The 26,455-nt window shown below is 44.7% G+C and overlaps 2 protein-coding genes across 2 annotated transcripts in view; one reads left to right on the forward strand and one right to left on the reverse strand.

The window, feature by feature from the left end:
- The window catches only part of LOC145490193 (sushi, von Willebrand factor type A, EGF and pentraxin domain-containing protein 1-like), a 62,973-nt gene that overhangs the window by 6,495 nt on the left and 30,023 nt on the right, over positions 1-26,455 (forward strand). Inside the window, exons 4-12 of the mRNA XM_081469308.1 lie at positions 271-462; positions 671-856; positions 2,228-2,428; positions 2,862-3,119; positions 3,850-4,092; positions 4,620-4,817; positions 5,755-6,318; positions 7,415-7,576; positions 23,641-23,802. Coding sequence (XP_081325434.1) covers positions 271-462; positions 671-856; positions 2,228-2,428; positions 2,862-3,119; positions 3,850-4,092; positions 4,620-4,817; positions 5,755-6,318; positions 7,415-7,576; positions 23,641-23,802 — 2,166 coding nt within the window. The remainder of the gene's footprint in view (positions 1-270; positions 463-670; positions 857-2,227; positions 2,429-2,861; positions 3,120-3,849; positions 4,093-4,619; positions 4,818-5,754; positions 6,319-7,414; positions 7,577-23,640; positions 23,803-26,455) is intronic.
- LOC145490195 (uncharacterized) lies at positions 12,382-14,052 on the reverse strand. The gene has a single exon (XM_081469313.1). The coding sequence runs from the start codon at positions 14,050-14,052 to the stop codon at positions 12,382-12,384; it is 1,671 nt and encodes a 556-aa protein (XP_081325439.1).

Here is a 26,455-nt window from a genome sequence, read left to right on the forward strand (position 1 = left end):
CAATGTTTAACTTTTGCTATCATTTCTTCAGTTTCTTTAGCGTTTGACGCAACAACGATTTGGCAGCTTATTCTGGAAGGTTCTATTCATTCAAATTGAATTAAGTAACTTAGAATAAGAAAATGATGAATTTATGAGCTTCCTACAATATAAACTAACTACTTTAGAAGCGTTGTATTTCGCTTGGAAACTCCAATTTTCCTTTAAACTAACTCTTTTTCTTTGTAAATAGTCACAATGTTGGATCTTGTGTTTGGTTCCTCTTCACAGTAAGAACGTGTGACCAGTTTCCAGTTCCCCCGAACGGTATGATCAAGGGCGGTCAGTGCAACCAAGAGTACCAGTCCACTTGTGAATTGATTTGTAAAACAGGATACGAACTGAGTGGGAATGGAAAAAGGACTTGCGGAATCACTTCACTGGGTACAATTAAGTGGAGCGGAAGTGATCCACAGTGTAATCGTAAGTTGAAAAGGCACTAACCAACCTGGCAAAATATGGACATTTTGACCATAAATTGAAACACTCCAATATCCACATTACACCTGCTGCTCCGTTAGCTTTAGTTAAAATGTGCGTTTATTTTGTCAAAATGGCGTCGTCGTCATTATTTAGCAAAACTATTTATTAATTCAGTTAACCTTTTGCTTAATTCTTATGTCTGTCACAGAAATTGTGTGTCAAGTGATTCAAGTCACGAACGCAAATCCTCCAAGTGGCACGTGTTCAAAGAATGACTTATCATATGGTACCACGTGCACATTCAAATGTGACCGTGGTCATATTTTACAAGGCAATCCTGTGCGGCAGTGTCAACAAGATAAGACTTGGTCAGGATCTGAGAACACTTGTGAACGTAAGTCACCAGTGACATCTTACATCATTCATTCATAAGTAACACCATGACTACATGAATGGTTTTTACTAAAGATAACTCAACTTACTGATCTAAAAAATATACACATTTTCTTTCTTTAAGAAGAGGGCAACCTTTTCCCCTGCCTTTATCGAGTTGTAGAGACACAAAAGGAAATTTGGGACAACGAGAAACGTTGTGGGACGACGAACCACAGGCGAGCGTTCCGCAGCTTTTTCGAGGTTTCCCAAACATGCACGAGTGATTCCATTACTAGATAGAAACACAGAGAACATGATTTCTATTTCTTTCAGAAAATACTGCGAAAAAAAAGGGGAAATCACCCCTTTAATTCGATTATCAAAATGTAAATTCCCTTGCTTTTGCTTTCATTTTGTCAACTTCTCGTGCTAGCTCTGTCTTTAACGAGTTATAGAAGTACGGCATTTAGCGCTGCCTTTCTTATAGAGTGTTTTCTAAACTTCGATAAAGATTACAACCACGCCATTTCGCTCCTAATATACAGATATCAGCTATTATCATACACTGAACTCACTATCTCTTTTCTGATCGGCCGGAAGCGTACAATGAATTTTCGAAATCAGCGCCTGTGACGTCATCTAGCTGCAAATTATACAATAATCATGTCAAGGACACTCAAGGTCACGGGTAATCATGTCATGTATGACCGCGGTGCATGATTTCCAAGGGTAATCATGTCAAGTTCGCGCGCTTTGTGTTGCTTGCCGTTAGTAAAGAAGCAAAAACATGACTTCCATTTTTTTTTCGTTTAATGTGTCATAAAACAATTATTAGATTCGGTTTTTGTGATACCCAGAATAATCAAGGTCTCGGTCCCCTACCTCGACCTTGATTATTCTGGTTATCACAAAAACCTCATCCAATAATTGTTTATTACTAGGCTGTAAAATGACGGGAAGTGACTTGTATTAGATTACTAAAGAAAGAGGAGCGGAGCATCGCCCAGAATGGGACATGTAGTTACAGTGCCCAAGTTATCAACACGCGGCATGATAATTTGAATGCCCAGAACTAGTCGGCTGTGATTGGTCAACAGATTTAGCTTTGGGAATATTCGAATCTCATTGCAGATTTCATCTGCTGTCAATCAAACCGCAACGGGATTCAAATTTCAAAAGAGCGCATCTTTTTTTCTCTTCGCTTGGACGTGCAGTGCTAAGCATTACACTATACTCATAAGAGAAAGCTATTTTCTGCAATTAGATCTGAAAAATTTAACTGATGACATCGTTGCTTAGCTTTTTGTTTATATATTTATCATTTTATTTATTTGTTAACCTCCTTATAAAATTGCTAGTATTTAATTCTTTATCATTTTTTTCCTGGCAGCGGTAAAATGTCCGAAGCTTAATTCGATCTCTCTGAGCCAGGTGACTCCTCCTGAATGTGTGACCACAGAGTTGAAATTTGACTCACACTGTGTATTCAAGTGTCCACAAGGCTACTTTTTTGAGGGCACACAAGACAGGTCTACTTTGAGGTTCTGTCAGACAGACGGTACCTGGACTGGAGAGCACAAGCCTTGTGTAGGTAAGTTAACTAACACAAATTTAGATGTAACTGCAAAGATGCAACTTCTCATGAGGTGGGATTAGTAAAGAGTATTCAACAAGGCATAACGATTAAAATGCCATGGGGCCCATTTTGGCCTGACACAATCATTATTCTTTACAATCCACTCAAATTTTACGCTAGTACTAACCAGCAGCAGAGAAACAAACAAAGAATGCATATGTGATATTGTGACTTGCCGATAGTGAGTTATTCTGATACAATCAAGGGGATAATGAACGAGAAACTGTCTTCCATATAGTCTAGTCTCCCTTTCGCTCTATAGAGGGGCGGGGAAGAGAGAGTTAAGAGATTGGACTTTTTCACACCTGGATAACATTCTAAAGCATTAAATTAAGCCATGTTTCTTGAACCTTGCATTACCTTAAAAGTCTTTTCTCTTTTCCGGTAGACAGTGAACCACCGGTGATAACTTGTCCCGAGGACATAACAACCAACAACAGTCTTCACCAGGATCACGCAGTGATAACATGGGTTGAGCCTGCATACAGCGATAACTCACTTGGCATTGATCCATTGGCCGAAGTAACTGTTAGCAGCAACTTCAAGTCAGGACAGAAGTTTTTGATCGGCAGCCACACAGTGCAATATACAGTGAGGGATAGAGCCGGCTTAACAGCTAAATGTTCCTTTGATGTCGTGGTATTAGGTTAGTAAGTGTTCTCTGATCGGGTTCTTCTTAAGTCTCTAGCTACATATTATTGCATTTAATGTGACATTGAGGGCTGATTTGCCTCCCAATATTGATTTCTTATGGTAATCTTTTCTCACGTGATCATGCATACGGTTATGTTGTACCTGTTGTGAAAAGTGCAAGAACTAAGCACGGCAAAAGACCTGAGAACTATCCATCAAGATGACGACAAAGTAAAGCAACACAACTATATAGTCGAACACAACAAGGTCCAGAACAATGTGACGCAGTAAAGGATGATCTTCTTGATGGCAAACATCAGTTCATCCCCACTCCTTTAGAGTAGGTTACTGATTCACCTCGAAATATTTCGTATCCGAGTCTTTAATTAAATTGATCTATGTGTTAACACCCATAACCAAATAACTGCAATGCAGTAACAAACTTGTGTTCTAATCCAAATCCTGTAATTTGATTGGCTGCGTAACATTCGTATTGTAGCATATTCTGTGAAGTCTTGGACTGAGACATTAGAGGACGGTTTTTAAAGAATATACTGACAGAGGTTATACTAGAGGAAAACTAAGACATACATATAAAAGATATTGATGGCTGCCTCCGAAGATTACACGCTTGACGCTGTCACCTCATCGAAATCTCAAGCTCGTAATCTAATTGTAAAATAACAAGGTAATATCCGTGCTAAGCCGCGATGTCTTCCTAGAACATTGCATTTACTCAACAGATAATGAAGCGCCGTACTTTACATCATGCCCTGAAGACAAGTTGGTTATAACAACTGGACAGTCGGAACGAGTGCAGTGGGTCATCCCTGAATTCCTGGACAATTCTAATAGAACACCACTTGTTGAAAACAACAAGAATCCTGGAGCACATTTCTATATTGGAGAGGTTTTTGTCTTTTATGTGGCTAGAGACCAGTCTGGTAATTTTAATGACAGTTGTGCCTTCAAAGTGCACGTGAAAGGTAAAAGAGTTGATGCTTATTTCCGCAATTCTATTTGGTGTTTAGCTTGAATCTCTTCAAATAACTTTCTCCATAAGGCTGGTTTAGTGGTCTGGTGTAGGCCTTGGCAGGTAGCCATACAGTTTAAACCAAAGTAACGAGGTTCATTGCTTTCTGTTTAGCAGCCATTTCTACCATTACTTTGGGATATTAACTACTTCAGATGTCTTCTACCTTTGGTTAGCAAATCTGCATTAACAAAATCATGGCAAATTTCATGATGCGGGTAAAACTAAATCACATGAAAATAAACATCAAGTATTTTCTACCAAAAAAGGCACTACTTTTGTTTAGTCTTGCTATTTAAAGTACAAAAAGACGAAGTTGTGTCTCAGCTTTTTATTTTTTGGGAATCGACAGCATTTGTAAGTTTAGCTCTACAGATTAAAAGATTTCTCTGTCTTACCTAATTCGGTGGAAATTTCCCAAAACATATAAGTATATTTTTTAAAAAACGATTTAAATGTTGTAATATTGATGATTTTCAGCCAAATCTTGTGAGATATACCCAGCTCCAATAAATGGCGCCTTGGCCTGTAACGCGTGGGGTGTTAGTAATCGATACTGTCAAGTCAGCTGTAACGAACAATTCGACTTTGCATTTCCACCTGCTCTCAACTATCTTTGTGGAAACGGAAAGTGGACGACAATACCACCGTCTCCTGTGCCATGGCCAGACTGCTCCGGTGAGTAACACAATAAGTTGTTACCAGTTAAAAAGGGATGAAGAAGGGGAGAAGAAAGAGAAAGAAATAGTCTTTCTGTGTCACTATTCTAACATTATCCTGCCTTATTATATGGCTAGCTCCGTGAGCGGGCAAGATGGATCAAATCCTGCGCTGTGATTGGCTACCCGAGCGGGCAAGATGGAGCTATCTTGCCCGCTCGGGACTACCCGCCGTGTCCCGCAAGGAAAATTTCCGCAACAGCGATATAATAAATCCTTTATTGACCAAGCTTGTTCGGTCAAGATGGCTGGATATTGGCCTCGTTCTTTTTTTGCGAGTTTATGAACCTCGACTCCGTCTCGGTCCATAAACACGCAAAAAAAGAACTTGGCCAATATCCCGCCATCTTGACCTCACACTTGGTCAATAACCCATACATCTTGGCCCATCGCGGCAAACCGGCGATGTCTTGTACACTAGAGGAATAATGGCGCATTGTAAATTCGCGTTTGTCGATTACAGTATGTTTTAAGGCCAGTTTTACGGAAAACCTGAATGTGCGGTTTACAATGTACTGCTCACCATAAAATGAATATAGAACTTAAAGGATGATTTGCATACTAAACCCTCCACGTAATAAACGTTTGGACACGTTAATGACGTCACCTCACAGAAAAAAAACAAATAGCAAACTACTTGATAAAAATACTTGAGCGAGTTTGCCGAAACAGCTATAAGAACTGTAACAACAACAACAACAACAACAACAACAGAAGCAGCAACAACAACAACAGCAGCAGCAACAACAACAACAACAAAAACAGGCTTCTCTTTCACCCCAGAGTTAGTAATTAGAGTGTTTTGCTAGAGTAAAAACAAAAATTACTACACGCAAGCTCAATTAAAAAATTGCTACTTCTACACTAATTTAACTGTTTTTCAAACTCTCCTCTAGTGCGTTACACACCTGGCAAAGCTCGCATGGCTTTAGTTCCAGAGTTCTTCTATTATTCTGGCGACTGCAACAGCCAAGAGGCACAAGACCAGATCAAACTGAATTTCGTCAATTTACTCAGCCAAATGTTTGTTCCATCGAGTCTCTGCAGAGATCACCCTGCCGACTGTACTGTTGATAATGTTAATGTCTTCTGCGGAGCTACTACCTCGTCTAAACGTCGTCGACGACGATCCGTTCGTGAGGTGTACGTCAGGGTCGATATTGTAGCGCAGGAGAAAGCAAGTGCTGGTTCACAAACGTTATCACAGCTGGAACAAATCCTGGACAATGACGCTAAGCCCCTGTTGGATCAACAGGCAAAGTCGTTTGATTGGAGTCCATTAAGATCGTCAACTGATCTTGAATATCAGACTTTCTCTATCACAGACGCTGAGGCGTACTGTTCGGACGCTGGAGCTGTTGTGGGCAAGTGTGACTCACTTGAGACTGGCTGTGATGGACTCACCAAGCCACACAGCTTGTGTCAATGTAACAAGGACTCAGGAGCAATTGAAAAGTGCAGTAAGTAGATCAAACTAACTTGTACTTCAGTAAAGTTAGATGTATGTTATCTGCCGGTTGGGAGGTCCGTATAGTGAAAAACTGTGACCGAGGTATTGAAAATGCACGTAAATGCTGCTCGAGGCCGCAGGCCGAGGGTAACATTTTCAACCCCTATGTCACAGTTTTTCGCTATACGGACCGACCCTAAGCAAGTCGTTGCGAATCACTTGAAATCCGTCTTTTTTTACTGTAAATTGAGTAGGTGAAAGCGAAGAAATTCGTTAAGTGTATTCCACAGAAATTCTCTTAAATACAGCAAGGATCAGAGAGGTAAACTCGACTGCAATTGACTTTTTTTTTTTTTTGCTTAAAATTGTGCGGCGAGAAAAACACAGGATTACGCGCCATTACAGCGCCGAGCTGCCAACAAACAAACAAACTCTCACAATTTCAAAACACTCAATCGTATTTACCTACAGTGACTTTCCTTGCCATTTAAAAGTAAACAGAGATAAACTTCCGTTGATTAATCGTCGATGAAAATGCGGATCGTCGTTTTTTTCCCTTCGATTTATGGCCCGCGCGCTTCGCGCTTGGGAAAAAACTCGGTCCGTAACTTACAGTACGGACTTCGAACTCGGTTAGTAAGAGGTATGTCCACTAGCTCTCTCTAAATTATATGCCTGCCCTATGTGAGGACAAAATAGAAATTCGCGCTCAACATTTCAATTCATTAAGTTGTGAATTAAGTACATACATTATATGTTTGAGCTGCAGATCCTGCGTGAGTGTTAGTGAAGAAATGTGTTTACAATTCAAGCACTTGTGAAGCAACTAGGGCTCTCTGGTGTTCAACAATGTAACAAATATAAGGTTACCAAGGTTAAAAAAGAACGAAAAAAAATAAATATTTAAAATCCATACGTTTCGCTTAAAACTTTAGCCTTCATCTGGGGGAAGTGATAAGAAAACATTTTGAACTACTTTTGATAGCTAAGATACAGATGTTAGCTCATTTAAACTAAGAAAATCTTATGGAACATTTTATACGTAAAAAAATGATTCCATTACAAACGCACTACAAACAAAGAGTTGTTTTTTTCCTTTTTGCTAGTCCGCTGTCCAAAAGGAACGTACTATGATTTATTACATGAAGAATGTATCAAGTGCTCACCTGGAAACTACCAGAGCGAAGAGGGACGCTTTGAGTGCTACAAATGCCCCGAGGGAACATCCACTGTAGGAGAAGATTCCAAGAACTTTACAGCTTGCAGAGGTACAAAAGTAATTAGAAATATTCAGTCAGAATTACATGGAGTTACGATTTGAAATTTGAAAACCAAATTTTGATTTAAGTAGTATAGAGGGGATTAATCAAATACCGTTTCGCAGAGGGAGAAGTATTTCCCGTTTTTACAACCCCCAGCTTTAATTCCGAAGCTCGCAAGCTCGCTTCGGAATTAAAGCTGGGGGTTGTAAAAACGGGAAATACTTCTCTCTCTGCGAAACAGTATTTGATTAATCCCCTCTATACTACTTGGGAATTGAGAAACCGGGAGGGATTCCAATTAGAAACAAACGACCCCGCTGTTATACCGTTCGAACATAAGCGATGATTCGAGCAACAAACAAGTGTGCGTGGTTGATGCGTAGCCGTAAAGAAAGCTGTCAACTTTCCGAGGCCATTCAAAACCTCCCTCCAGAGCTTCGTGAGATAATTTACAAGGAGTATCTCGCAATAAAAAGGAGGCAAAAAAGGCAATGGGCTGGGATGAGGTACATGACGAGATTGAAGAGGCACCCTTTTGGGAAAAACGCTCAAGAATTGTAAAGGTCATGTTTTGCCGTAAATGCAACTCCTGTGGCCTAAAAGGACTCTGTTACGAGTGTTACAAAAATGGAGTAAAACACTATCTTGGCTACCCCGTATATGACGAGAACGACTACGCCGAAATCTTTCATAAATTTTACTGAGCGGCGACGATATTAACCTTCGTTCGAAGCAAAAGTTTTGTTTTGAAATCTGTGAGTTGCGTGACATTTTTCTCAGAAAGACTGGAACCAAATATTTCCCAGGCCCTTGGACGAGCAGTACTGATAACATGGAAGACAACTCAAGATTTTTTTTGTTGGGGCCGAAAAAAATGAACCAGAACAGAATTTACAAAAAAAATACGTTCAGTCAACGCGCTGTAAGTTATTTTTTCACCACAGAAGCTGCCGAAGTGAAGCGAGCAGGAGGAAACGAGAAAATAGCAAGATTTGATCACAGCGTTCGATCGATCGTAACATGTGATATTCCTTGAACAAGGGACTCAATCGAACCCGTTTAATCCTTCTCTACTTCTCGCATGGCTTCAACGACTTGATATGTTATCTGTCTGGACTCTTTCAGCCAAACGGGTGTAGAAAGTTCCGTGAAAATAAAGAAAATCGCGTGGAAAAGAACAATCATTTTGGCCTTCAGAAGTGCTGTTGGGATATAATTTATTCACCCAATCTCTAATTATAGCAAGCATGACATCATCTCGCCGCCCAAAAGCGCATGCGTATGTGTGAAAACACTGCGAAATTTAGGCAAAGGACAGAGAAGCAACACCACAAGTGATAGGAGAGGCGAATGGATCAATATATATAGCTTGAAGCATTATTTTATTTATCAGCGAGCAAATGAAGGTGCTTTTGGATGTGAGGTACACATACAGGCACGTACAGGCGCTTGTCAGGGGTACGGGGTGAGGCCGTCCACGGCGATAACCCCGGGTGAACCCGCCCCGGCCCAGTGGAGACTCGGGGGTGCTCAGAGGTCCCACGGGATCTCAAACCTCGTTCCCACAGGTAAAATGGGAATCGACAGCCGCCTTGTCAGCGGCGGGAAAGTCCTAGCTGGGTCTAGACAAGAACAGCTAACGGGCACCCCCCGACAGGGCTTTTGCCCTTTTGTGTGACCTGTCACGCAACGTAACGCGTGACAGTAACGTAACCCGGTCACGCAACGTCACGCGTGAAGGTAACGCGGTGTAACACAATCATCTGTTTTTAATAAGACTAAGAGATAGTTTTGTGTTTTTTTGCTCAAAATTTAGTTCAGATTTGTGGTGGACTACGCAAGTTTTTTATAAATTCTTGCCGAAGCTGGTTTCTCATTTTTTCAAGATCTGGCTGGCGTAAATTTGTTTGTTTTTGCGCAAAGTTTGATCGTAAAGTCTCTTTAAGTTGGCGATATTTCTGCATTTCACGTGTGATCAGTTGAAACTCCATGTCAGAAACACGATTATCATTCAGAGCTTGTGAGACAGAGATGTTTATCGAGTCATGTTTTGCAATAGCCAGAGAATGGATTCTGGAGTGCTTATTAACTTTGCGTTCAAGCTTCTTGTTGACAACGGACAGGCCAGTGGAAGCTGCGCCAGATAAAGCTACTATCGCGGCAACAGGCACGCCAATAACAATTCCAACACCAGTGAGTGATGTTGCAACAGCCCCAGAAGACAGAGCTGCTGTGACGGCGCCAAGGCCAACCACGGAATAGTGAAGCGCTTTCCGGGCTTTTTTATATTTTTTCAACACAAGCCTGTAATGCTCAACCTCGGCAGATATTTCTTTTTACTTATTTCAGTTAGCCGGAAATTCTCGGCATTTGTCGTTACGGGAAGGCTTGGATAGATTCTTCTTTCATTCTCGGCAGGCGGCGCGCTTTGAGGTAACAGATTTGCAGAAGACATTGTATATAAAGAAATTTAATTTAACTCTAATTCAAAAAGAAGCGGGAAGCCCTTGAAATCAAAGAGTTCGCCATTTTCATCTTTGACGCTAACGGTGATGCTATTTATAAACTCGTCTGTAGAGCAGTCTCGCAAAACCTGTTGCAGAGAACCCTGGTAGCTTACCTTTTCAAAAGGCTTCCCTTTCACATCAAACAGGGCTAAGACATCTGACTTTGTGCCATTGAACAGATTCCTTTCTGTGTCGATCAAATCACAATGAATTAAATATGTCGTTGGAGATGTAAGCCGTTTTACGAATGTTATAAGATTCAACTTTCGCCCACTACCAAGCAGATTGGCTAAATCGCGATCAAGTTCAATCGGTTTTTTCCCCAAATTTCTGATTACAAGCTGGCCAACAGGTTGATTTATTGCTGTTTGCAACTCTGTATATTGATATTTGTCGAACAGACCTTCTATTTCTTTTGCCATTCTTTCTAAACTATAATGCTCTGGCATTATTTTACTAACTGACAAAGCTATACCTTTGTCTTTATCTCCCAAGGTGGCCGAACCTTCTTTTTTCAAAGTGTCCCAGCTGTTGAATAAACTACAAGATATGAGTTTCATGAAATGTACTTTCGGTATCGGTTCTTCAAAATAGATAGTCCCTCCGTTCTCCTGTGTGACAATAGTGAGAACAACCATTTTATATTTAACAAACAAAATTGTGTCCAAATAAGATGGCGAATTTGTGGAAAGATCCTGAGTTTGTGAAAAAAGCTGATGCAGCGAAGAAAAAGGCGTGGACAAATTTTTTAAACCACTTTCCAAAAGCGGACAAAAGCCGGTTCGTTTCACAAGAAAGCATCGACGAGAAAAATAACGCAACCGCAGAGGTGTTTTTCAAAGAAAGCGAAGGTTCGTTTCAAAGCGTCTTCGGCTCAGACAGGCGGTATTGGAGCGCGGAAATGAAACAGGCGCTCGGTTTGGGAGACAGCGGTGGTTTTCCTTATCAATTGTCGCCTCTGGGTTCAAAAGTTTCCTTGCCAATCCCTGCAGAACCTTTCGGCGGAAAAGCGCCAAGCTTGAAGAAAATATTCAACGCCGAAATCAAAATCTACGTCACGCCTGACCAATATTTCACGACAAAATTCCGAGAAATATTCCAAAAAACCAAACTCAGGCACACTTCTGGAACCGAATCAAAACACTGGTTAGGAGGGCCTGACATGAAATATTGGCCGCAACAGCTCAACTTCGCGGTTTTCTGCGCGACACAAGGGTGTGGAGTTTCTCGCGAAATCTTTGACAACGGGATGAATCTCTCCCCGCAGATAAGAGCTTTTTACACCTTCCACGTGTATTTCACCGTCAGGCGCATTTTGTACCAACTAGGAGGTATTCAGAGCATAAGCGCTTTGCCCGGAGACCCGACGTTCAGCCAAATGAATAATCATTATGACGTTGCTTCATACAAAAGGCTATGCGGCGAGTTCGGCATAGATCCGTCGAGCGATTTTCGCTTCACACGCGGGGCAAACCACGGCTTGGGAAGTGTATACATTGGCGTGACAGGGCACGGGCCATTGAAAACAGGAACCGCTTATCCAGGAGGGTTCTATAAATTCAGTGATGAAAGCGGTGCGGCAAGCAAAGGAAATCTGCTTTCTTTCATTGAACCTGATGCCGCTTCTTATTCCCAAGCGGACTGGTTCGCGCCAAACACAGCATCTGGTTTGACGCAGGTGGGGTTATCGAGAATCAACCAGTCAAGCGAGGCTTTCGTTTACTGCACCCTGGGCGCGCAAGTCAACGTCCGCAGCAGCATTCTCGGTTCTGGTGGCCGGGCGAAAGAAGCCCAGAGTGAGTTCCTTGTTCTGGTGGAAGACGCGATCAGACAGCCCGACCTGGAAGAGCGCGTGCAAAGGTACCAGCTCGCGGTGGATCAAGCGAGGGTTAGGCTCAATCTTGCTGTAGCCCCCATGGCCTGGCTTATGCCCGCGCAAATGATAATCAACACCGAAAGAACAATAGGTTACAACAACAAGCTGAAACAGGTAGTCTCCGGGATGAAACTTGGGGTGAACAATGAGGTAAATCCAGACACAAAAAAAGCTGCGCTCAAACTAATGGCAGGCGGTCCGTCAAAAATTAACCAACCTAACAGCCATCCTTCCAACCCGATACACAAATCCGCAACTGCCGAATCGAAAAAATCAGCTTCGCCCGAAACTCAGCAAGCACAGCCAACGGCGCAAAATATAGAGCTAACGGCTCCAGACAAAACACAGCAACACAAAATAAACAAAATAACTGTCATTGTTGGCGTAGTAGGATTCTCGGCTTTGCTGTTCATGGCTCAGCGGTAAAGTTAACGCCGCTTTTTAAGATATTTTTCGAACAAAAAGGCCACCGCGGAGGGAATAAGCAGCCAGGTGTGCTCGGCCAGAAACCCGATGGCTTGGCCCGCAGCTTTGAATAGAAAGCTCACAATCGAGCCAATCAGCCCGGGCAGAATAGAAGCAAGTTTCGCGCCAATATCTTTTAGGTCTTTCCCCAAAGCCTTGCCGGTGGCTTTCAAACCTCTGGTGAGGGCCCCGATGACAGACCCTATTGTGACCCCTGCGGCAAGAAGAACAGCGGTCAATGTCACACCATTTTTTTTGAAGATCTCTTTGACCCTTTCCGAGAGAGGCCGCCCCCTTTCCCTTTCCGCAATCTGAGTTTGCAAACGCGCGATCTCCTCGTTTCTTTCTGCCACTCTACCTTCTGCGGCTTCTTTGCCGGAGGGCGAGGCATTCTCATCTTGGATGATTGCCTGGTCTTCCTCGTTTTGGCGCTGAAGCTCGCTTTCCTGCTCTTTCAGGTCGTCCAACGGTTTTGTTTGGTTTAGCCTTTCTTCCATGGTGTTTGTTTCACTTTCTTTTGCTGCGAGGCTGGCCCTGAGTCTGTCAACCTTGGCTTGTTCTTTTTCTCTGTTTCTTGCTTTTTTTGTAAGCGAGTCCAATTCTTTTTTCTTGTTTTCGAGATCGGTTTGATAGTTCTTTTTCAGTTCTTTCAGCCTACGCAGCTCTGCTTCACTTTTAAGATTCGAACCTTGATTATCCTGAATGGCATCAATCTTAGCATCAGTTTGCTCGATTTTACGTCTCAGATCTTCCACTTCTTTCTTTTCTTCTTCTCTTTGCGAAGATAGTGTTTCCGCCTGTTGTAGCTGGTTTTCAGCTTCTATCAGTCTTTGGCGTTGTTCTCTGAGGGTGTCGCGGTCTTCAGCTATGATATCTGCAGCATTCGGTCCAAGTTGATCTTTGAAGCTGTCTAAAAATTTTTTCGTGAAGCCTGTCCAGTCATCTTTCATAATCTTGTACTCACCTCCTTGCTTACCTATTGCAACAATTTTACCCTTGTTTTTTCCGGTGGTGCCTTTCATAACTGCAAATTTTTCAGGGGAAAATTTGGGGAATACTGCTTTTAACCGGTCTAAAACACTTTTCCGTTCCGAATCTGTTTCAATCAAAGGGGTATCTTCTCCAAAAAATGATGTCTCGGCATAAGAAGTGTCAGGCAGGCCGGACTGCTCGTGCTGCATAGTATGCATTTCCGTTTGTTCACCCACGTGGTGGGGGGCGCCAGGTTGGTAGGGAGTGGATGCCGCTCCTGGCTGAAAAGGTTGGGTTCTCTCAACCTCTTGTTCCTCATAATCGTCATCATCGTGGTCAACCCGACTGTCAAGGTCCGGGTCTTCGTAACCAACTTCGCCACCGCCTGTCGCCATAGCAATAATATATTTCAATTCTGTTATTTTTAAATTAGAAAATAATCGCTCCGAAGCCAACCCCGGGGATAAGCTGTATGTTTCCGTGCCCAAGCTGAACGAGAACGAGGTTCTGGTGCCGGGCTCGCTAGCGCTTCGCTTTGACATCGACCTTTCTGGAGGGCACGCCAACAACTTCCTTGTCCAGAACGTCACGCGGGCGCTTGTTGACAGGCTGGTCGTGAAGTTTGCAGGCACTATCCTGCAAGACACGGTTGGATATGACATCTACAAAACTTTCGAAGACCTTTTCCTTTCGCGGGAAAAGTGAGACGGCATGCTCCGCGAAGGGATTCAGAGCGAGGATCTATGCAAGATCCGCTCAGGCGCGGGAGACAAGAAAACCTCGGGCGTCGACGCTGAAAACAAGCTGAACGAGGTATACGGAAGCAAGTACCGGATCAGGCTAGACCATCAGATTTTAACCAACCACGGTGTTTTCTACCCCCAGGCCCTTTACAACGACCTCACGTTCGATGTAAAACTTGCTGAAGCTATACATGTGGTAAGAGGCTCCGACACAACCCAGCTGAAATACAAACTGACCAACATCCAGCTCGAGTACGAAATTATCCGCAGCAAAACTCTGGCAGACGAGGCACACAGCGTTTACTCCAGCGGCAAAAAGTTCACTTACGACCACGTGATGCATGACAAAGAGGTGTCTTTCAAAAAAGGCACTGACAAGAGGATCAACATCAAAGTCAACGCCCAAAGAAGGTCACTAAAAGCCCTCCTCCCCCTGTTTGTAGAGCCGTATACTGCGGGCGACAGAGATTCAGAAAAATTCATCTTCCCGGATCTGACGAAAGTCAGCGTCACGGTCAACGGCTCGCCCAACATGCTTTTCAACGACGGCATCGAAGGCAAGGACATGTGGGAAGAGGCCAGCCGCTTCTTTGTGAAAGAGAAAAATAAAACCGAGCACATGAATGTGACAAAGTTTTACACCGATGATAAGTTCGGGCTTGTGATCGACATGCGCACCATGGCGGATCAGTCGATGCACGGAAGTGGTAAGCGCATTGCGAACAGTACAGACGGGGTCCAGCTGGAAATTGAGCGGAAAGCCGAAGGCTCAGGCGACGTGAAATGCCATGTATTCGTTATCTCCGACTCCCAGTTCAACATTATGGACAGACAGCTTGAATCTTTACAGTTTTAAATATGGACCCAAGCAAAATACCCTTCAACGCTCTCATTATGGGGCCGACTAATTCAGGCAAATCGAGGTTCGTGGTGGACCAGATCTACGGCCCTTTCCGCTCCAAGTTCGACTACATCGTTCTAATCTGCCCGACATTTGCGCACAACAAGACCTACCACAGAATTGGTGAAAGTGATCCAAGAATGGATGTGATAGTCTGCGAGCAGCACCACGTGGAAAAATGGTTGAAGCTCGTGAGATGGCTTTTCGAGGGCGCCAATACGCTCATAATACTCGATGACTGCGCAGCCTCCAAAGGTGTGAAAGGGCGTACAGGCGAGCTGGTGAATCTCGCCTTTTCTGCCCGGCATATGGGCATCAGCGTTTGGGTTCTGACCCAGAAGATAACCGGCATAACAGCTGCCTTCCGGGAGAACGTGGCGACGATCGTTCTCTTTTACACCCCCTCGGCCAAGACCACGAAAGCCATTTTCGATGATTACGCCGGCGAACTCTCCCCGGATGAGTACAAAAGGTCTGGTTTCAAAGCTGAAAGAGCGAAAGTTCTCTTATCTTGTGTTCTCGCTTCGCCACCCCTACGGGGTAAGACATTCTGAATAAAAAAATGGAAGCTGTATATAGCCTTGCACAATGGCTGAAGAAGAGGTCGCGTTAGCAGAATTTATGAACATTCTTCAAACCGAGCCCGAGCCGAATGGTCCAGCAGACGGCATGGTTCCAACAGCCCCCGGGCCTGACATTCCTTCTCTTCGCGAGCAGCTGGCCGTGCTGGTATCCACAGGAAAAGCCAAAGAGGCCGTCGGAGTGCAGTTAACCCACGAGCAGGTGAAGCGCCTGAGCGACAAAGAGGTCGAGAAATACACCAAACGCTACGAGACATACGTGGGCGCAAAGACAACAGAAAGTTTGATCGACAGCTTTATTTTTCTTGTAACCAAAGCTGTCGGAATGACCGTCAACATCAAAGACATCGACGCTTACCAAAAAGAACTCAGAAACCACTACATCTTAAACAAAGAGCTCTCCAATCTGGCCGGCAACCTTGCTTTGAAGTGCGGCCGGTTTCTTGCTGCGGCCAACGCGGCGCTGATCACCACAAAACATATTGATTTTAACTCGCATTTGGAGAGAAAGGACGAACAGAAATTGGAAGAAATTCCTCAACAGCAATCCTCAACGCCCGCTGAGTAATTGCAGAACGACCGCAGATTAATTCATAAGCATTATTATATTTGCTCAGCATACACATTTGTTTCAGAATGTCTACCGAACAATCCGAGAGCGCACCTCAGGGCGAGACCCATACAGCACCTGGCGTCGCTATCACACAGCAAGCGACAACTCCGACTGCAACAACGTCAACGCAGCGAGTAAAAAATCCCAAGCGTGTGGCTGCTGGAAAAATGGTTTCTGAAAGAACGCGGCTGACCCGGGAACAACAGAAGAAATTGGCCGAGGCTTATCTCGCGCAAAATAAGGCGAAAGCCGCCACAGCTGCTCCTGAGCCAGCCCCGACTACAGAAGGCGAAAGCCCAAAGTGCAGCGGAGAAAAAAATAGCAGCCTCAGCACCACCCAATGGCTTGCTGTTGGCAGCTTAGTCGTTTCACTGGTCGGGATTTATTACAAACGGGAAGAGCTCAAGGCCGCATTCGCCAAAAAAACGCCGGAGCCCGCACCTGAGCCCGCGCGTGTTGAGCCAGAACCTGCTCGCGCGACACAGCCAAAAGGATTAAAAAAGATGATTTAAACTTTTCCGAGTGGAATATATATCAACATGCGCAGAGTTGACGTTCTGCAGATTCTCATCTCGCCGCAATTTTTGGTATCTCTCTGGTATGGTACGACTTCAATGTAAAGGTTTTTGATAGAGTCAGCAATCTTTTGAGTGCAGCATTTATTGATAAGGCCGGAGAAGAAAGACGAAAAGAAAGAAAAAAGGAAGACGAAATAAGAAGAAGAATAGAAGAAGAAAGAAGAATACACGAAGAAATGAGAAGAATAGAAGAAGAAGAAGAAGAAGAAGAAGAAGAAATGAGAAGAAAAGAAAAGAGCATATAAATTAATTTTGGTTTAAGCTTTTGTTATTTTCCTAATATCAAGTCACTATGTCGTCAGACAACAAGCTTGTTAAGACCGTCATAGACGCCGCTACTCTCACTGGCTTAGCCGCAGGGATCGCCTGGGTCGCAAAAAAGGTTGTAAAAGAGAATTTTACTCGTGATCCCAGCAGCAGTGCGATGAATTACGTGAAGTTCACCGCCGTCATGGCGGGCAGCATTGCGCTCAAACAGTACCTCGAGGACCAAAAAATCCTTCCCACCAGCGTCTGAAATTAATGATTTTAAAAAAAGACTCTCCTATATAACACCATGGCGAGCATCGCGATTATGATTGGCGGGGGCGACAAAGCTGCACTTGAAGAAAAAAAGCGCCACGACAAAGCTGAAGAGGCTTACAATGCTGCTTACGCCAAATACACGCGCGACCGCACAAAACTTCTCGACTGGATTGCGACCAACGCGCAAATAAAGGCGGAGGCCAAGTAGAACTTCACCAACACTGACTATGCCTTCAAACTCTACAACCAGGCGCATCCTGACGAACAAATGATACCCCTCAAAGAGCCCAAGTTCTCAGATTTCTACCAGCCAAGCGAGCAGCAGAAAAACGGTGAACTCATGTTCGTGGGCGCCGGGGCGCTCGCTCTGGGCTACGCCGCCTTCCGGTTGCTTTAAACTTTTTTTACTCCTTACTTATAAGTAGCGCTATGGACGCCAAACTCGCCAAGATATACTACGGCCCCGGGGGCTACTGGAAAGGTATCGCTGCGATCAAAAAATTAGCCGAGGCCGCCAAGGTATCTGAATAAACCGCAAAAAGGTGGTTGATCAGGCAAGCGCTCTGGCAGATATTCCTCCCCGCGCCGAGGCGAATTCCTCGGCCGAAATTCGACGTTCCCACACCCAACTCGGTCCACCAGGCGGACCTTCTTTTTCTGCCGCGCGACAAACTGCCCCGCGGGCGCAAAGTTTTCAAATACGCGCTGACCGTTGTCGACGTGGCCAGCCGCTACAAAGAGGCCGAACCCTTGACTTCGAAAACTTCAGATGAGGTCGCCCAGGCTTTTCAGAAGATTTACAAGCGCTCGCCTCTGAATGGCCTCAAATGCTGCAGGTTGACCCCGGGCGCGAATTCATGGGCGCTGTCACAAAAGAGATGGAAAAGCACAAAACATTTATCCGGCGCGGGCGCGTTGACATTCACCGTGACCAGGCCATTGTTGAACGTTTCAACCGCACCCTGGCTGAGCGCCTGTTCGGGCACCAGTACGCCGTGGAAATGCGACTCCCTGAGGGCCAGCGGTCCACTGCCTGGGTGAAAAGACTTCCTGAAGTTGTTTCGGCTTTGAACAACGAGGTCACAAGCCTTATCGGCAAGAAACCCGCCGTTGCCATCAAAGAAAAAGCTGTTTATGCAAGGCCATCGACACCTTATTCAAGGCCTGTTGGAAAAAGCGAAAAAATACTTCATTCTCTTGTCCAAGTTCGTTATCTCTACCAGCCCGGAGAGATTGAAGGCGGTGTAAAAAGAGCCACGGATCCAATCTGGTCTTTGAAAGTTTACAGCATTGAAAGATCTTTTACCAAACCGGATCAACCCGTTCTCTACTATTTGCGCGACGGTCCCAAGCGCGGCTTCGTGCGTGAAGAACTGCTCGTTGTCCCTCCAAACACCACTCTTCCTCCGGCTGACGAAAACTAAATGTGAAATTCGATTGGTTCGGTGTGTATCCCGTCGGGCAGCACCCACCGCTTGTCGTAATAAGCGCTCAGCCCCAGCTTCTGCTACTCGTAAGTGACCATCTGCCCGTCTCGCATCCTGAAACCTCTGTTGGTTGTCATGTCTTTGCTGCCTTCCAACGCTGCCTTAAAACGCTGCCACGTGATCTCGTTCTGCTTCTTCGACATCCCCTTCGTGCTAAACTTCTTTTTTTCGCCCTCTGCTTCGTCGACGAAATAACACTTCGAGCAGAGCGCGATCATCCGGCTGCCCTCGCACTCAAGCTTGAAGAGACCTGGGGTACCACCGCTCCACTTGTCCCAAGACAGCCACTGATTTTTTCCGCCCCGAATTCTTGCTTCAGCTCCGGCCGGACAATGTCTTCGAGCCGCTCACCGGAGATTGCCATGTAGTTACTGTCCGTGTCCATGTGGATCAGCTCAAAATCTCTTCTGTCGATATACCTGTCGAGAAAGTCGTAATAGAACTCCCGCATCCGCAGCTTTGCCAGCTGATAGACAGTGATTCCAACCTGAACCGGCCGTCTGATTGTGATCCGAGGCTTCCAGCTTTCTAACTCATACGCCTGCCCGATCTTTTCAAGATCAGAGAAATACGCGCTCCGCAAGGCTCTGTCGACCACCCTCTCGTCTTTGGTGTAAATCACGTTTGTTTGCCGCTCCAAAGCTTCAATGAGCTTCCCGTACGCGCTATTTCCCAGCAGTTTGAACACTTCAGCGAGCAGCGCCTTGCTTTTGTCCACGTCTCCTGTCCGGCGCGCCTCCATCACCTGCTCCACGAACCAGGAAAAGATCTTGGCTGATTGGTAGTCGATTGTTCTGTAAACCTTTGTGACTACCGCCCCGTGGTTCACGTCCCACAGCAGCAGAGGGGCGTACACCAACAACCGTTCTGCAGACAGCGCCCCCACAAGTTTTTTTCCGTCTCCGCGCTTTCTGCCGGTTCGAGTTAAGTAATCGGCCATATGTTTCGGCACAGCTTCGACAGGCACCTTTTTGTTGTAAAAGAAAGGACACATCTCCTCAAACTTTGGACGCAAGCGCTCTGGAATCTCGATGTCGACTTCAGCAAATCCGAACCAATTTCCTTCTTTGAGCCTGTACGTTAGTGCAGGAGCCGCCTCCGCTTGGAACACGCCGCTGTAGTGCACGACACGCCGCTGTAGTGCATTTCTCTGAGCATGGTCGAAAGATAGAGGCCGTTGGTATCATAACCAAGGATATTATTGCAAAGACGCGGTTCTGCAACTCGATGAGACCTTATCCCTGTAACACCAACTTCGTGGTATCTTGTGAAAACCAGGCTCGGCCCCCCGACAACAGCTTCTTTCAGCATCTCATAAGCTTCTTTGCCCGGGCTGAAAAGCTCCGCACCACGCTCAACCGCTCCCCGGAGCAAGTAATGTAAACTCACGCCTGGGATGCTGACAGCGTCTTTCAGAATGTCGATTCCCTTCTCAGTGTAGAAGTTTCTCATTTTTTCCAGAGCCTCAAGGCCGGGAGCCACATCGAGATTGTTGTAGTAACGCAGCCGGTCTGAGAAGGTTCTCATGCCCATTTCTTTGAACAATCGCTGACACCCCTCCCATTCATCCCGAGTGAGAACGTATCCGCCCTTTAGCTTCGAATACCATTCCTCGTATTTTGGGAGCCCAGGGTAATCAAGCTTTTCGGGGGTGTCAAACCATTCGTATGGAAACCATGATTTCACTGTCTTACATCCGTAGGCTTTCACCCATTTGTCGTAGCTCGTCCCCGGTCCAAGGTAGTTGATGATATCAAGGAAACGGAATCCCCAAGTGAGCGAGAACATGGTTTTGTTCCCGTTTTTTGCCACTCTGACTTTGGGTGATGTTTCAGCAAGGCGGCCAGCGAAGTGGTTTTTGATCAGATTCAGATCGTAACTGCCTGAGTTGAACTCGACGACAGGAACCTGGTTGCACCATTCATCGATTTTTTGTCGCTGCGCTTTTGGCAGCAGGTGCGCGTCTTCTGGCAAAAACTCCGCTCGTACCTGGGCCCGGATGTTTTTTCCGCGTTTCTCCAGCTCTTCCATAAACTTGCGGACCAACTCCGCGGGGTCTCTTTCACAGATGTGGGTGGGCTCTCTTTCAAGGGTGTCGCCAACGCTCACCGAAATTGGCACGTGCGTGTTTTCTATCGTGAGCGAGGGCGTCGCTTCCTTCCGATGATTGTTATCTCCATACGCCTCGAAATCGTACAAGATCGCGTGCTGGTAGCTTTTTGTTTCGGCTCGCGGTGGATCAGCGTCGATTTTCCCAACTTCGCACGCCCATGCCTCGATAACTTGGTAGCCGGACTCTCGCAGAAATCTTGTGCGTTTCATTGTTGCTTGGTACATATCTTCTCGCGTTTGGTTGTTGCGGTGAATGATTTTGTCGCGATCTTGCGGGTAACATTTTCGACACCCGTGCCAGTGGCAGCCGTGGTATTGAAATACAGTCTTCGTTGCGTTGTTGTACCCGTCGACAGGCGCGCGCTCAATCCAACGCTCGCCACCATGTCCGCACATTGCCTGGTGGATATGGATTTTCCGCCGCTTGGCTTCTCGCTCAAGCCACAGAAGCGATTCTTTGGAAGCGTTGTGTTTTGGATAGAAAGCTTTCTCGAAAGCTGTCTGCGGGGCTTCGACCCTTTCACCCGGCCAATCGATTACCGTTTTTCCTGCACTGCAGGTTTGTAAATGGCGTTTGAGATGGCAAACTTGTGTGAATCTCGCTCTGCAATGGGTGCACGCATAATTTTTGGCCAACCTGGCAATATCCTTTATGAAGAACGCGTGCCCTTCGTAGATGCCGATTGTCAGAATGTTCTTCAAACTTGCTGCTGGGTTTCGTCTAAGGTGCCATACCACTTCTCCTGCCCCCCTCTCAGGCTCATATACCCGGATGCCGAGCCAGTCCGAAAAAGCCGTACCTTGATTCAGATGCCTTTCAACCTTTTCTAATTCATCCAGAGACGTTTTTGGGCAGTCGGTCGGCATGGTTTTGAGTTTGAAGAAACTCTTGGCAAGACCGCGGGCTGCTTTTGTACTTCGATCTACACGCGCTCCTCGGTGCACAGCGATACAACGCCAAAGACACAAGTTGTCTTTATACGTATCCAAAGCCGTCATCGCCCCGCCATGGGCAAGGTTGCGCAGCCAGTCAGGTAACGGTCCTGTTCCCACCAACGGCTGACGGTCAATCACAACCTTCAGGTCAACATTTAAAAAGCTTACAAACTCCCACTTTGTTGATGGTCTTTCGATTTTGCCATGGTCCAGACGTTTCGTCTCTTCTTCACTCAACCATTCTTCTGCTTCTGCCAGTCTGTTTATCCAAGGCGAGCCGTGGTTTTTGTAGTACAGAATGACCGTTCCATCTTCAATGTTGCGCAACTGATACGAAAAAACATGCCTCAGGTAAAACGATGTGTCAACATTTCCTCGAATGTTTTCCATAAAGTTTGTTGTTAGGTCTTTTTCCAGACCTCTGATGAAGCGCCATCGAATATAACGCCGCCCTTTACTCTCTTCCCCCTCATGTGTTGCATTATCGAAGAGGTCCAGAATCTCATTCTGGTAGTCTGTCACTGTTCGGATGTTCTGCGCAGGAAAGGGTTCGTACTCCCTCAGAAGCTCTTGCGTTTTTCTCACCTTTCTTTGCCGGGAAGGGGGTCTTGGTTGGTAAGGTTTTGGAAGTAAAGGTTTTTGCAAACGCTTCTCCGTTTCTTGGGAAATAGGTTCCTCCAGCACGTTCTGAACAATCTTTCTAACGGCTGGCTCGTTTTCTGCAAGTAATTGCTCTAAATACCGCAACGTTGCTGGATCGATTTTGCAAGTTCTTCTTCCAGTCTTTCTTCAAACCTTTGGTCAACGGAAGCCATAGTGACTTGTTGTATAACGGAAGGTTTTGTTTCTCTAATTGGGCTGACCTCAGCTCGAGCAAAACAATTTCAAAAGTTTTCTTTGCTTTTTTGCGCTTGCAGATAAGCCGCTGTTTTAGCGCGCTCCCGCCGCATGGAATGCATAGACGGTAATCACACAAAACCCCGACTCCGCAACCTCTACACGGAGCTGGCATTTTCATTCCTTTCTTTAGTTGGTATTTGTGCTCCCTGCAATAAGCGCCGACACAGCTCTTTCCGCAGCTTTCTTTCCGGCTACGCATCAACCACGCACACTTGTTTGTTGCTCGAATCATCGCTTATGTTCGAACGGTATAACAGCGGGGTCGTTTGTTTCTAATTGGAATCCCTCCCGGTTTCACAATTCCCAAGTAGTATAGAGGGGATAAATCAAATACTGTTTCGCAGAGGGAGAAGTATTTCCCGTTTTTATAACCCCCAGCTTTAATTCCGAAGCGAGCTTGCGAGCTTCGGAATTAAAGCTGGGGGTTGTAAAAACGGGAAATACTTCTCCCTCTGCGAAACGGTATTTGATTAATCCCCTTTATACTACTATTTAAAATATACAAAAAATATGGACATTTTCACTGAGACAATAGCAAAATACCTCTGCAATGTGTACATACCTGAACTAAAAATCTTGGTTCTTAATGTCCGCACAGGGCCTGATAAGTTACGAAAGCTATAAATAATTTAATAGGACGCACACAGTAATTAGCTTACTTTCCAACTGTTCTCACTCGAAAAAAAACAAAACGTGTATAACCAGACAAATATACACACTGTAAATTTTCCAAACTTCCCTTTATATGAAATATTTGAGTTTTTCATTCACAGCGAAATATGCAAGTTATCAAGAAAATCTAGATAGCTTGAGCCAAGGAAATTTTTTATTGGTTATCAGTATGCTGAAATGTCCAATTATATATTTTTTACAGAAAAGTGTAAGCCAGGGTTTTTTTCACCTAATGGACTCGCCAAGTGCTTTCCTTGTCCAAGCGGGACTTATGCATCCGGTCTAATGAACACAAACTGCACTTCCTGTCCAGCGGGTACAACCACTATACTTCCGGCAGCAGGAGGACGAGAGGAATGCGGAAGTAAGTATGAATGGCTATGATTTGCACGCCCTAAAGTTAGAAATGTGATTATTTTTCTCAGCTAGAGAAGAGCAAGAACAATTTCAGTACATGCGCCTTATCTGACCCCATTTATTGAACTCTTTGACAAGTTGATTTATCGACTTATTTAAAGGGATAGTTTCACGGTTCGACGCATGTGCAATCTGTGAGTAGCTCCACCCAACCCCATTGCTTATAAACCAATCAGATGCGAGTACATAACTCGTTCGTCTAGTCCAGAATAAACGGTTCGGCCCGAATAACGAGGGTTGTCCAATATACACGAACTTCGCACGAAAGGCACGAGTCGTACGGGTCGTGAAACGATGGTTTACGAGTCGTACAGTTGGTGAACTGTATATCATTAGAGAGACTTAGAGTGCATATACAAGTTCACGACCCGTACGACTCGTATGACTCGTACGGGTCGTGAAACAATGGTTTACAAGTCGTACAGTTGGTGAACTGTATATTATTAGAGGGACTTAGAGTGTATATTCAAGTCCACGACTCGAACTAGTCGTACGGGTCGTACGGGTCGTGAAACAATGGTTTGCAAGTCGTACAGTTGGTGAACTGTATATTATTAGAATGGTTTACGAGTCGCACAATTGGTGAACTGTACATCGGCATTAGAGAGGCTAAGAGTGTATATACAAGTCCACGACCCGTACGACTCGTACGGGTCGTGAAACAATGGTTTACGAGTCGTACAGTTGGTGAACTGTATATCATTAGAGATTCTAAGAGTGTATATACAAGTCCAAGAACCGTGCGACTCTTACGAGTCGTACGACTTTATATACAGTGTATACTCATCGGAGTCTCAAAAGCGGGAGAGTTTAAAAGCACTCATTAGAATGTTTATTCCTCGTTCTAGACGTGAATGTACCAAAGCGCAAAACACGATGGATACTCTTCGTTCTACAAGTGCGAGGGCCCAAAAGCGCTATATACAGTGTATGCTCTTTAGAGTCCTAGAGCAGGAGAGTTGAAGAGCGCTAATTAGAATTTAAATTCCTCGTTCTAAAAACGTGAATACCCCAAAGCGCAAAACACGATGATTATTCTTCGTTCTCAAAGCGTGAGATCCCAATAGCGCTTCATACAGTGTATACTCTTCGGAGTCCTAAAGCAGGAAAGTCCAAAAATGTTAACTCCCAATGTCCACGTGTATGTCAGTTTAACAAATGGACGTCAGTTTTTCAAGCGTCTGTCCTGTTATTGATCATGAATTTCGTCATAGCATTGTCAAATTAGCTGTGGATTCACGAGGCGCTAAAGCTGCCCCTGCTGTTTTGCTGATTGGGCACATTTAAACATGTTGTCCAATATACACGATCTGACACGACTTGTATAATGGCATCTTCCTTTTCGCACGACTCGTACTCTGTAGATAGCGCTGTCGGGCTCTCACGCTTTGAGAACGAAGAATATTCATCGTGTTTGCGCTTTGGGGCATTCACAATTCGCAATATACGTTTTAATTAACGCTTTTAGACTCTCACACTTCAGGACTCTGAAGAGCATACAATTGATATAGCGCTATTGGGCTCTCACGCTTTAAGAACAAAGAATATCCATTGTGTTTTCCCCTTTGGGGCATTCACCTTTTTAGAACGAGGAATATACATTCTAATTAGCGCTTTCGGACTCGAAGAGTACACACGTGACATAGCGCTTTTGAGCCCTCACGCTTTAGGACTCTGAAGAGTATAAACTATATATAGTGCTTTTGGACTCTCACACTCTAGGACTCTGAAGAGTGTATAATGTATATAGCGCTCTTAGGCTCTAACGTTTTAAGTAAAAAGAATATTATTCGCAGTTTTTGCGCTTTGGGAATTCACGTTTCGAACGAGGAATATACATTCTAATTTGCGCTTTCTGGTTTCTCCCGCTTAATACACTCTGAGTCTCTCTAATGATATACAGTTCACCAACTGTACGACTCGTAAACCATTGTTTCACGACCTGTACGGGTCGTACGGATCGTGTTCAGCCATTCACGGGTCGTATCTGTTCGACAGTATTGGACAAGGATGCGAATAACAAATTCGATGTTCAATTCTAAATTTGCCATTTTCTGTCTAAATCCGTTTACATCTTTCGTAAAATTTGGACACCAGTCACTCTGCTAGCCTTCGTGTAGCCGTGTAGCTACTCAAAAGCTGTCATTAAACTTTCACCAAATTATAGTCTGTGATTTCTGGAATAGATCGTTTTCACTGTCACGCAAAAAAAAAATAAATCGAAAACCATCCAGTGGGAAAAGCTATGAAATTATGATGTTATAGAAGATAACTAAATAAGCCACTTCTCCAAGTTTTAGGCCTGTGCGTTTCCCCAAACTTCAGATATTCGTCGAAATGTTTCGCCGATATTTACAGAGCCCAGTATGAAAACGCCATGTTAATGTACCTCCGTGGTACACCAATATGGCGGCCGGAAAATAGTGTAAACATCTGGAACTTACTTTGGCTATCTAGGCGACTGATTATCAGTACTGATCAAACAAGCATTTACATAACCACTTTTCCTAATGCTTTAACTTCTAACAAGGCTCAAAATCATGGGATAAGTATATATTTTCCGATAAACTCGATCATAGCCTTGTGTCACGCACCTCCAT

This window comes from Orbicella franksi, chromosome 6 (assembly GCF_964199315.1).
Source record: "Orbicella franksi chromosome 6, jaOrbFran1.1, whole genome shotgun sequence".
NCBI classification, from domain to species: Eukaryota; Metazoa; Cnidaria; class Anthozoa; order Scleractinia; family Merulinidae; genus Orbicella; species Orbicella franksi.